The sequence below is a fragment of the Melospiza georgiana genome, chromosome Z, assembly GCF_028018845.1.
Source record: "Melospiza georgiana isolate bMelGeo1 chromosome Z, bMelGeo1.pri, whole genome shotgun sequence".
NCBI lineage: Eukaryota > Metazoa > Chordata > Aves > Passeriformes > Passerellidae > Melospiza > Melospiza georgiana.
Genome location: NC_080465.1, coordinates 24,205,843 through 24,218,154, shown reverse-complemented (window position 1 = coordinate 24,218,154; position 12,312 = coordinate 24,205,843). Strand labels below are relative to the sequence as shown.

The window sequence follows — 12,312 nt, the reverse complement described above, 5'->3', positions numbered from 1 at the left end:
GTGTGTTGGCTACAATGCTACAATGAGAATGTGTACCGCTTGTATTACAGAAAGGGGTCGTGAAATGAACGGACCTGTCTGCATGTTTAACAAAATGGAACAGCAATACCATAAAACTGCACCACATGTGAATATTGGTGAATGGTTAAGTTATACAGTCATTCATTCAAAAAGTCCAAATATTTCAATGAAAAAAATGTATATAAAATGTAGTAGAACATAAATTACATTTAAAGGTCTGTACACGATTCATCCTGCAAATAGAAGCACAAAAACAGCACCTTGTATATCACTGCTTATTTTGGTCTTCTAAAGTTCAAAGATCATTTTTACTAAAAAGTCGGGAAAAAAACATGGTATCACATGCAATCCAGCAGTAACTGCGGTAAATCAAGTAAGTCTGTAACCCCGCACAAAACCCAACACTTTTACAATGTAGGAACACACATGTGGAGCCCTTTTCTATACTTGATAACCAATTAATGTTGGATTTATTAAGTTAGTGCACACCTATAATATCCCCTACAATATCCCCATTTTTGGTTAACAGTGTATTAAGGCTGTTTGCTGTTGAAAATACACAGCAGAGAAGGAATACTTTCATCCACAAATGCAGTCAGATGATCTCATTTGGAAGATTCTGTCAGTCATTCACCCAAACTGATGAAAGAAAACCATCCTTTCTCTTCTCATGTTACTCCACAAGCTGTTGTGGATACTCTAGCTCTATGTGAGTTCAAAATCATTTGGATAAATTCACGGTAGAAAATTCCATCAAAGGCTATTTAACAAAAAAAAAATTCCACTTCTGTCTTGGGAAGGCCCTTAGCCACGAATTGCTGGAGGCTGGGGCAATACCCTGGGAAATTTCTGCGAGTGAAATTGCCCTTGCAGTCTATCCCTTGGCAGGCATTATCGATGATCTTTCAAGACATGCTACTGGGCTGGACCCGTGGTCTTACTCACCACAGGCAATTTTATGTTCAGTTTCCTCCTTTCCTTCTTATTGTAATACAAACACAGATCATTATTCTCAACTTAGATCTTCAGACTCAAAAAGCAAACAACAATCTTGTGTTCATTATGTTGAAAAGATAAATACTACAAACTAAGCTGTCCATCACATCCAGGGCACTTCTTTATGCTTAGAGCAATTCTGCAACCATAGCTGGATTCCTTTTTGTGTTATTGGCTTAAGCATAATTCACTAACATTACACTCATATATCATGATATACATGATGTGCAATGCTACTCTGCAACATGTTGCACAGCAACAGTACATATTTAAAAAGCAGCTCCTCTCAAGAACTCTAGGACAGTTAAAAAGATTAAACCCAGCAAGTCTATACCACCATATTTGAAAAATCTGCTGGTGGCAATGGTCACTAGACCTGGTATGTCATTACTGCTGCACTTTTAAATGGATGTTGCTTTTTTTTAGTTTTGTTTCTTTGAGTCAGACCAAAATCACTCTACTAAGCCTAAGGATATACTGTCTCCGTGCATGGAAGCGATGTGGAATCCTTAGCAATAGGCCAGATTCCTTAGGCTTCTGATTGAATTTCTGCTTCATCCATCTGAAGTGTGTCATTATCACCCAGCAATTCTGTTTCAGGCACTGAGCCCTCTTCCTCCTCCTCCTCCTGGACAGGGTTCTGGGCAATATCTTCTGTTCCATTGTGTGTGTCATCTGTGCCTTCCGACAGCAGAGCAGCCCTGTCGGCCACCGACGCATTGGAAGGTGCTGTTGTTACATAGCCTGTGCTGGTGGATCCGCTCCCGCTGTGGTGGGAGCCTGGCTTGGGAATAATCTGGGGAGGTATCTGCTGAGGAGCCATTTGCATTGGAATTTGGACAGGATAAAAATTTGGCAAGTAAGCACCATAGGCAGGCATTGGCTGGTAACCATTGACTGGAATGTAGAGCTGAGGAGGTGGGACCATTGGTCTCATCTGGCCTTTCATTTGTATGAACTGAGGTTGAGGGAAGGCTGGAGCTTTCTGCTTTGGTCCAATGTATCTAGCATTGCTGACATTGCTAACAGGGCTGGTGCTGAGAGAACTTGTTTGTGTGGTGTTGCTTGCCCCAGAAGTTTGCGCTGAGCTGTTGTAATTAGAAAGGTTCCCCCATGTTCTTAGTCTGTTATGTATATCTTTAAATCTTGGTCTTCTGTTGGGAAATTCATTCCAACACTCCAACATCAAAGTGTATATCCATGTGGGGCAGTCATCGGGACACGGCAAAACTTGTCGGTTCCTGATCATCTCAATGACATCCTGGTTGGAATAACCACAGTAAGGCTGCAGGCCATAGCTGAAAACTTCCCACAACACAACTCCGTATGACCATATATCCGAATCAATAGAAAACTTGCCATACATAATAGCCTCAGGGGACATCCACCGGATAGGAAGAAGGGAATTTCCCATCAGTTTGTAGTAATCAGCAGCATAAACTTCCCTGAAAAGGCCCAAATCAGATATTTTCACATTCAGTTTATCGAACACCAGTATATTTCTAGTCGCCAAGTCCTTGTGGACAACATGGTGGCTAGAAAGATATTCCATTCCTGCAGCTATCTGAGTCACAATGTGAAAAAAGTCTGCCGGTTCCAGAGTGGATTTTACTGTCTTGTCATCATCAGTGCTGCCAACATCCGAGTGGGGAGATCTCATCACCAGGAACTCATGGAGATCACTGTGGGAACAATAACTAAATATCATACTTACAGGTTGTTCCTTTGTCACTATTCCCAGCAAACAAACTATGTTTGGGTGCTGTAATCGTGATCTCATCATTGCCTCATGTTTAAATTCTTCCCGAAGAGCCAGTTCTGCTTTGTCTTTAAGTGTCTTAATGGCAACAGCTTGTGTCTGTTCACCTGGTGCTGTACCAAAGAGATGCCCCTTGTAGACTTTTCCAAATCTCTCCTCTCCTAGTTCCTCCATAAATCTCACAGTGGACAGATTAATTTCTTTAAGCTTAGCCTGAAATGAAGAAAAGATAGTCAGTAAAAAATATCACAACTTTTTCTGAACATCAGGATCTCTTATTAAAGATCCCCAGGTTAGATCTCCAAATGGAACAAAAACTGGGCCAAAAGAAGTTTTCTGGTTTTTTGTGTATTCATATCAGTATATTGACTTCACAATTAACCTTGAAATGAGTTACACTGTTATCAGAAGTATAAATTGCATTATACTGCAGGATAATGGATAGAATTCTTTTTATAAAGGAGTGGCCACACTTCCTGAAAGCTAAATGAATATTGGGTTCAGAGTAAATCTGGCAAGCAATGACATCTATTAACTGCAGCAGTACTTTGCCTGCAGACCAGCCCTGAGCTGCCCAGGGGATGTCTGTCAGAAAAGCAAGGAGGCTGAGGAGGTGGCAGTCTCAGAGTGAACTGAAACATCCTTTCCAGCAGAAGAAGGAACAAAATCTCTCTCTTTCAGTTCTGCAGTACCAGATAATGCCCTTTCTTTCTTTGTTTCACTATGGGAATGGCCCCTGCCCATGGGCAGCAGTGTACAGTACCACTGCTGAGGAACCTTGAGTAAGCTTCGATAAAGATGGGGGTGGAATTGGAGAAGAAAGGAGAAAGAATTTCTCTTTGGTACTTGGAGTAAAAGGTTGCAAATCTAAGAGTGGGAAATCCCCAGAGCCCTCCCTCTGCAGCTGGAAGGGAAAGCAAGGCAGTTTGTGATGGTGATGTAATGTGTCTGTCCTGATCAGCATGGGATGGAGGAGTCCCTGACCAAATGAGGTGCAGTTGGCACAGCTTCACATACAGGGCACCACAGCATGAGGGAGCAGGGCAGGCTGGGAAGATGTTTTAGCAGGTGATTTGGGGACAACTTCTGATTTTAGTGTCCAACAGCCTATAGACTGGGCTGTAAAATTTCCTTCAAATGTTCAGATTAACTCACAAAATCATCACAATTAGTTACAATTGGTAATATTCATCAAATACTCTACAGTTTCCTGAACAGATGTTGCCAACTTCCAAAGTAAGCATTGTTTTTTAGAGCTTGCATCTTGTAAATGCTGTGATTAAAAATTCAACATTAGCTCTGAACAGGATTTTAGTTCAGAGATCAATTAGCTGACCTAGAAAATCCTATGCAGGAGCTGACATATGTAGACATGACTTCAAAGCCATTTTCCTTTCACCGTCCTTTGTGATTTCACAGCCTTGGAAACATGTTGCATGCCATCTCAGCTCTCAACTCACTTATGGATAAGAACACCAGAGTCTTGGGCTGAAGGATTAGAACAAGAAACCCTAGGGTGCCTCATGCTTTAAACAGGCAAACAGGCCACGTCATTACCAGGAGCAAAAATGAGCTGCAGGCTGAAGACTGGATCAGAAATGACCACTTTTCCAGTCACTTAGACAACAGGCAGAATGGCAATTGATGGGTAAGGACAAGTGCCATTAAATACTGTGTACTGAAAGTTGTTGTCCAAGATCAGGATTTCTAGAGACACCTATAAAGTGCAAGACCTGGTTTTCCCTGAAGTAGATGGCCTCAACACTATGAAAATTAGGTCCCCAACAACATGGCTCAATTTGAACACAGACAACATGAGATGCTGAAAATCACTACACTTTGAAAATACCTGAGCCTGAGCAAACTGTGTAAGAAATACCTGTTTATGTTGATTAATGAGTGGCATTTCCATGTCTTGGCTGGGAGATGCCATCAGCTGGCGGCGCTGTGGTGTAGCAGCAGATGCCTTCTGCTTGTTTCTGCACATGCAGACCAGGAAGAAAAGGCAGGCTATCACCAGAGGGATGGCTATGCTGGGAACAAGGATGTAGAGGATTCCCATTTTGCTGTTGTCACGTGGACCTGTCAAGCACAGAAATGTATACAGTAAGTGTTTTTAAGCTATTTGATAGTAACAAAAATGATTATTAATACTATACTTTAAATCAAAAGTAAACTATGCCCTGAAAACAGAAGTCACATTACCTTCTCCCCTTTCTTCATAATTTTCCATTATATATTTCAAAAAAGCTTGAATGGACATAGCAATTGGCAGTTTGAAGATAAACTAGGAGCCCCATATTTAATGTGTGGGCCATAACAGTATGTGATTAATTTTACTTTATTTTTGAGGTTTCCAGTTGAGGAAACCATAGAATACAGACCACGTATCACTGCATTATCCTGCTCAGGGCATAAAGAACAAGTGAACAATCTCTATCACAATATATAAACCACTGAATTCAATGTGACCCAGAAAACAACACAGTCTGACCGATTCTCATAGATTCAGTCATTTCATCAACACTTGGCCCATTCTTTACCTCTACTGGTGCTACTTCTGCCCAGAATAAAATAAGTTGCACTTCTCATTGGTAGAGATATGATTTGTTCTGTACTTAATAGAATTGCAGAGCTTTTATGTTAGAGTGAGAAAGACATGAAACAGCCACCAATACATTTAGGTCTGGAACCTTCCTAAAAGATTTTTTCACTTAATACTTAGAGACTTTAGGAAAGCCTAGTGATGTCAAAAATGTTCACTGGAACTGCCTGGGATGTTTTTTGTAACCTGTGGTTTTGCTATTTGTGGCAACTGCTTTCACCACAACTACATCCCAGTGTTATCTTTACCCTATGGTACATGCAATGTAGAAATTTATTATAAATGTCAAATCACATTACTGAAAAAAAAGTGAAGTAACTAAAAATTTTTGTATTAGTTCTGAGCAGTTTTAGAAATCCATGTAATCCACTTTTATGGCTTCCATGACAGATCTATATCTCTATATCTTGCTGCAGGAAGCATGCTTTTCTTCCTAATGACTTACAGTATTAGCTGTCATATCCGAAGACACTGTCATATCCAAACACAATTACCAATGTGTGAAGTCCACTATGTGTGTACACCAACACTGGGAAAATGAGCAGAACAATCTATGAGAGCAGTACTGTTTATTTTTGCTAACAGTTGTGCTGTACAGAGCCACTAGCAGCTAGTGTAGGACTTTCTGATAAGATTATCTGCTCTATGCACTTCAAATGGCGTTGTTTCTGCACTTGAAACAGTTTCTTTCCAACCAGGCATGGTGCTATATCTCCCTCTATAGGATCTGAAAATCTTTGCTGCCTGCAAGATGTCAATACAGAGCAAGAGAATGTACACTCGGAGCAGCGTGAGCAAACCAAGCACATACGGGTGATTTGCATGTGCAATCTGTCATTTGACAAGTCAAAATAAAAAACTGCAGCATCAAACTGAGGCTTAGTTCAGACAAGCCCCCAGTATATAATAAAAAATGGTCAGAATATCTTACAAACTCATTCTCCGGAAAACATTAAACAATTACAACACAAAACAAAGTTGCTGCAGGTTAAACATAAAGAAGTATAACCCTTCTAAATGAATTGTACTTATAATAACCAGGAACATTCAAAATTACACAGGATTCAGAACAGTAGTAGGAGAAAAAAGAAAGAGAATACATACTACAAGAAGGTATGTCACACAGTTCCATGCGTACGTTTTTATTCTTTGTAAAACACCACGGACCATCCATTTGACCTCCAGGATTTCGACAATACGCATGTCCCCCACCTAGCTCTGGAAACTGTGTGCTTGTCAGATCATGGTTGTGGGGACTCTGTGAGTCCCAGAGTTGGCAAGTGTGGCCTGACTTGGTAACACTGACGGTCCCTCTGTAGTCAGCTCCAGAGCCATTGTAGCACTGATGATCTAAAATACAGGGTTTGGGAAAATGTTAGAAAAATCAAAACAATCCAGGGACACCATGACAAAAACAGGTGAAGTCTACAGAACATGTATGCAAACAAGTACTTAAATTTAGGTACCTTGAGATTTCATTAAATCTGTTCACTTTGAAATTTCAGTTCTGTATGTATCTGTACTTTTACACCCAGTTATTTCTGGATTATGTCCTGAAATGTCTCAGCTCTATGGTACACACATGAGTACTCTCAATTCTGAATTCAAACGGAGACTAAGAAGCATATATGAACATTTAGATACAGAACATGATAAGTTAAATAAATCAGAGATATGAGTTTCCCTTCAGTAAAAGTCTTCAGATATCAAAAATGAAAACTTTTGCTTCTCATAATCTTCCCATTTTCTTCACACTGATCACTTGCTATAGAAATCAGTTAAAACCTCATGCCTCTATTTCCTTATTTTCATCTTTAGAAAGAAAGGATTCAGGATCTTCCTCTTTTTAGAAGCATCACTTTCATATTTGTTGGGACCACACCTTTATTCTTTGTTTTGCTGCTATCCTCTCTTCATACTTTCATACTTGTCTTCTATATGCATCATCCTAGCTGAATCATGCATTTTTGCAATATTATCTCCTCCATTTTTCTGTTCTCCACTCTCCAACACTCAGGAATCCAGCTCTCTCAAACCCCACAAATACTCAAGTGCGGATGTTCCATCAGTGGTAGCACTACTGGCTCTGAGAATCACGGACAACTTTCACCAGATGTTTTACTGATTTTGTTCTCATGCCTTTTGCTTGATATCTCTTCCCTGTCTGATTTCTGTCTCGGTCATTGTATTCTCAGTTACTTCTGTTTCTCAACTACACTACATTATTTATATAAAAGCACAGAACTAGTCTTTTATGTCCACCATTATGCCATGGCTCCTGCTCCTAACTGTGGATACAGACAGAATCCACAGATAGTCAGAATAATCTTATTATACATTGTACTTTAAACATCTTTGGTCTGAGTTTTCTTATTGAACAATGTAGGGGGTTGTGATTAATTGCTATGAAATGGAGCAGTCAGGAAGACTGCATACAATTAGTGACAACAGAACAGCCCTTCTACTTTTGGATGTAAATACAAATTCAAGATCAATGTTTTCACCCATCCCGTTTGGGTAAAGGAAGATAACTGCACCGCATGTTCAATTTACAGGATTAATATTCCTGTGGGTTCCCATACAGAAAGAATGAACACTAGGTGGTTAGTTCCCTGACAGATCTTCCAGTGATGCTTCAACAAACTATATGAAGTTAATCAATAGGTAAACAAAACTCTTAAATAGATATATGGGGAGGCTCACCCAAAAAGGAAGGACTGAGCCAGGTGGGAGGCAACACTCTGAAAATCTGCATCAAATCAGCCAAGTGAACAGGAAGTTTTATAGCCCTGGCTGGTTGATATAACACATTCTGCTGTACAAGCAGCATCCTTTAGGCTTCCTTGCCATCCTAACTCTGCTTTACAACACTGCAAGATTATGGTCAGTATTAACAAGATAAAAATGAGTACTTCAGCACTTTCTTTACAAAAAGAATGGCTTATAAAATATTGTCTCTCAGACACAATGAAAAGAAACATCAAGCTGTACTTTTTCCCAGTGATGAAACACATGGACTTACATCGGCTCAGTCTCTCCACAGGGATCCCAATTCTTATGCAGTTGGCCGCTTCCAAGGTGTCTGGTCGCGGGAGGTCCTCACACTTAGGCAACTGTAGCTGCATCAAAATGAGGGGGTTTGACCTAGCAATGTTGTACTCCTGCCTGCAGAGATCATTCTCCAGAACTTCGCATTCATCCCGGCACAGCTCCCGTGGCTTAGGGGTGCGGGAGCGCTCATCACACAGGGGAAACACGAAGTGGCAGAAGGAAGGTATGGCGAACTGCGAGCACTGGTCAGACAAATGCGTCGAAGTGCCAATCATGGTAAACGCAGCTGCAGGGCAACAAAAATACAGATGAGTGTTGATTCCTAGCATGAGAAAAAACTTCACTTTCACGTCATTTACCTTGAACATCCTTAATCTTTCCTTAAGGGTCTGAAAGCCTACTGGTAAATGAGGTGATTTCAGCTGTAAAGGAGGGTTGACAAATGCAGGAAGAAAACCCAACATCCCAGTGTTCCTCTGACATCTGCACAGAGCTTGTAGGCCTCAGCTCCCAGAAATTAACCCACATGATTACCGTTGCTCAGACTACTGGCTAATTTTAACTTATAAGGATCAAAAGCAAAGAAAGGCAAGATACACCTGCCAGAATACTGGTACGTATTTCCAAAGTTCCTAATTACATAAAATCTGAACAAGGATTCTTCCTAACTACTTCTTCCTGTACACATTTTGATAAATAAGTGTTTTTCAAAGCTTGTCAGGCAAAAAGAAGTGTATCATTGATATTTGGGAAGACATGGCTTTAAATCGTCATGAGAAGCCTAACAGGCAGCAGCTTTGTGGAAAATTAATGTACTCAGTCTCAGCATGCTGATCATATTAAGAGGAATGTCATAATGAGTTAGGAATGTAATTCTTCCCTTCAGCTCTCAGCACCTACATGCTAACATTTAGCTCAAAATTTTCTTGCACATTGCAAAGGAAAGACAAATGTCTGTGTGTATCATGTATCTGGTGCTGAATCAACCTTTAAATGTAGGAACATTCACTCCCCCAGTAAAGCATCATTCATGAGTGAGAGTTGCTAGACTGCATGTTCCACCAACTCACACTGTAAAAAGAGAGGAAGTGCTATTCAGCAGTCTATTTACAACCTACAAATAAAGTCTTTCTCTCTTGTCCAGCTCTCTCCTTTCAATCATCTATTTCCTGTGGACACATGGTACCACAGAATCTCTTCCTGAACACCAAACATGCAACAAGCAGCTGCAAATCTAGCTTTTTAGACTGTTTACACCTTTGCTTATTTTAATTCAAAAATAGTAATGCAGGAATACAACCACTTATCAATCATACTGGGAACACTGCATGCAAGCAGACCATCAGGCCTCAAAGGACAGTTGTAACATATGCTTGTCGCAAAGACTAAAATGGAAAAAATAAAACTGAAGGACTGAAGTAGTCACTGTCAGTTGTTTGAAACTCCACACTAAGTTTTGTGAAGGCATTGCATTACAGAATTTAGATCATCGTGAGAGAAAAGTGCACAATTTACAATTATATTTTTATTTTGATGGAAGGTGCAAAAGTCAGCAGTACCGTGTGGTAGCATCTAAGGGGTTTATATTTTATTTATTAAACAGATGTTAAACAGCACAGCTGAGACCTCAGCAGCCAAACACATATACACGGGTCAGGCATCAGTTCTGTGTGCTATTCATTGTTGGCCTTCCAGTCTTTCAAGCCACATCTACAGATTTTCTCCAGAAATGTAATCATTTTTTTAACCAAAGGTTGCTACTCTCACCCAATCACATGGCCAGGACCAAAAAGCACAAGGGGCCATGGAGACAAAGAATATATATTTTTCACAAGAGTACAGCAGGGAAATGAAACTCCAGAATGAAAATTCCCCACAGATGTAACCTGGCTAAATGCTCCTTGAGTTGGACAGTAGGTGTCCCCACTTCCCATGCACATTGCAACACACCATCAAAAACGGCAGTTAGAAGGTATGAGCAAAACTATCAGCAAAATCTCAGCAGCAACTATTCAGCTTTTTTCAACTATTTCCTTTACCTGACAAGTTACTGCAATTTCAAAAGTACCCTGTCATATGGGTATAGAACACCCAGTCTCACAATATCTGCTTGACATATAATATGGCTTACAAGAACCAATAATGCTATGAAATCCTCAAAGTACTTTTGCATAAGATGTCTAGTACAACCTTCAAAAGCATACAGTTTGAAAATGCTATATTATTATTAAATGCTATAATAATAATAGTAATAATAGTAATAGTAATCGTAATAGTAGTAGTAGTAGTAGTAGTAGCAGCAGTAGTAGTAGTAATAGTAATAATAATAATAATAATAATAATAATAATAACAATAAATGCTACATTATTAATTATTAAAATACTATATTACAACATTTTATTATTATTAATAAAATGCTATATTATTAAAGACTGTCATAACTGCCTAGCTAGGCAGTGGGCAGCTCTATATGGTGTTCTCAGCATCTTCCTGAAAGAGAACATCAGGAATTCCATTAGGAGTTCTCCTCAACTGCAAAACAGAGAGTTCCAACACCCTAGCTTTGGAAATCTAACAGATAATTGGTAATATTAGCAAACCAGCAGCCAGGTCATCAGTGCCCATGTTCCATATCCCAGAAACAAGTACAGCTCAATCAATAACCATTTTCTGGGTAATATCACAGTTTTTTGTTGTTAAGTTTGGTTTTGGTTTTTGAAGAGAACATTATGAACCTAATTCAAAGAATTACAGATTTAGTAATTCCAGATAGTTAAACACTTCCATATTGCTGAAAAACTTCCAAGCAGGACAGAGATTATGTAGCTGGTGAAAAAAAAAAAAAAAGTATCAATATGTATTAATTAACAGCATAATGTTTAAAGAGGCTGGAATTGCAATGCAGTTCAGGAGAAGGGCGGGAGTAGAATGTGTTGTAATAGTGTAAGTAAAGGTCAGCACCTGGATTTTGCCAGTCCCAGAACCTGGTCACCATTTCAAGAACAGGAAAAAAAAAAGGTTTTGGATTCCTGGATTAACAATGAATCTTCAAGGTAATGTCTTTAGGGAGTTAGAGCTGACAAGTGAAGTTAAACTCTTTTTGGCAACTAGTTATGTTGAAGTTGGAGAGTCCATTAGTGAGCTGTATCTGGCCGGATGCAAATCAGCTCCTGCTGGACTGACCTAATTTGCTACACACTATGACAAACAGTTTGCTCTATTCCATGGGTTCATGTTGCTTGCTCTACTTTGTGTACATCAGAGTCACAGCTGCTAAAATCAGCTAACTGATATCCAGTGAAGAAAACCCATGTTGACGTACAGCCCATTAAAAATCATTAAGGTTTTGGATGCATGTTTGCATCCAACTCTGTACAAAAAGTATGTTCAGAGAAAGATTAAACATAGGCAGAGCACAGGAAGGTCAACTCTTGTTTTATATAAATCAATGTGAAATCCAGACTCTGACAGAATTATGCAAAAAGGAAAGAAGCCCAAGGGAAAGGCCACCATACGCTTTTGCAAGAAAATAAAAGATCAGTGCTTTTTCACTCTATCACAAATCCATTTAAAAAATCACAATCTTCTTTTTGAATCCATCATGCAAAAAGCTCCAGTATAAACTAGAAGCTGTTAAAAATTCAGTACTCTGACATTTCACTTAAGGACATGGAATAAGCTTTACATATTACCACAGATACTCATCTTCCTTGCTCCAAATTTTACTAGCTGCTCAAGTGGGAAACAGGCTCATCCCCTCAAAACCTTAATATAAAGATGTCTTCATCATTGGCTGACAAAACGAAAAGGATGATAGCACTGTTTTTACCTGAACTGGATCCTTTTATGAATGTTTCTTTCTCCCCGCTAAAGAGATGT

General features: G+C 39.5%; 1 protein-coding gene across 1 annotated transcript in view; it reads right to left on the bottom strand.

Annotated features, from left to right (window-relative positions):
• Positions 1-244: 244 nt before the first annotated feature.
• Positions 245-12,312, bottom strand: part of ROR2 (receptor tyrosine kinase like orphan receptor 2) — a 44,116-nt gene continuing 32,048 nt past the window's right edge. Inside the window, exons 6-9 of the mRNA XM_058044539.1 lie at positions 8,404-8,718; positions 6,486-6,731; positions 4,656-4,858; positions 245-2,989 (exon numbers count right to left, since the gene is read on the bottom strand). Of these exons, the coding sequence (XP_057900522.1) occupies positions 1,547-2,989; positions 4,656-4,858; positions 6,486-6,731; positions 8,404-8,718 (2,207 nt within the window). The 3' untranslated portion in view covers positions 245-1,546. The remainder of the gene's footprint in view (positions 2,990-4,655; positions 4,859-6,485; positions 6,732-8,403; positions 8,719-12,312) is intronic.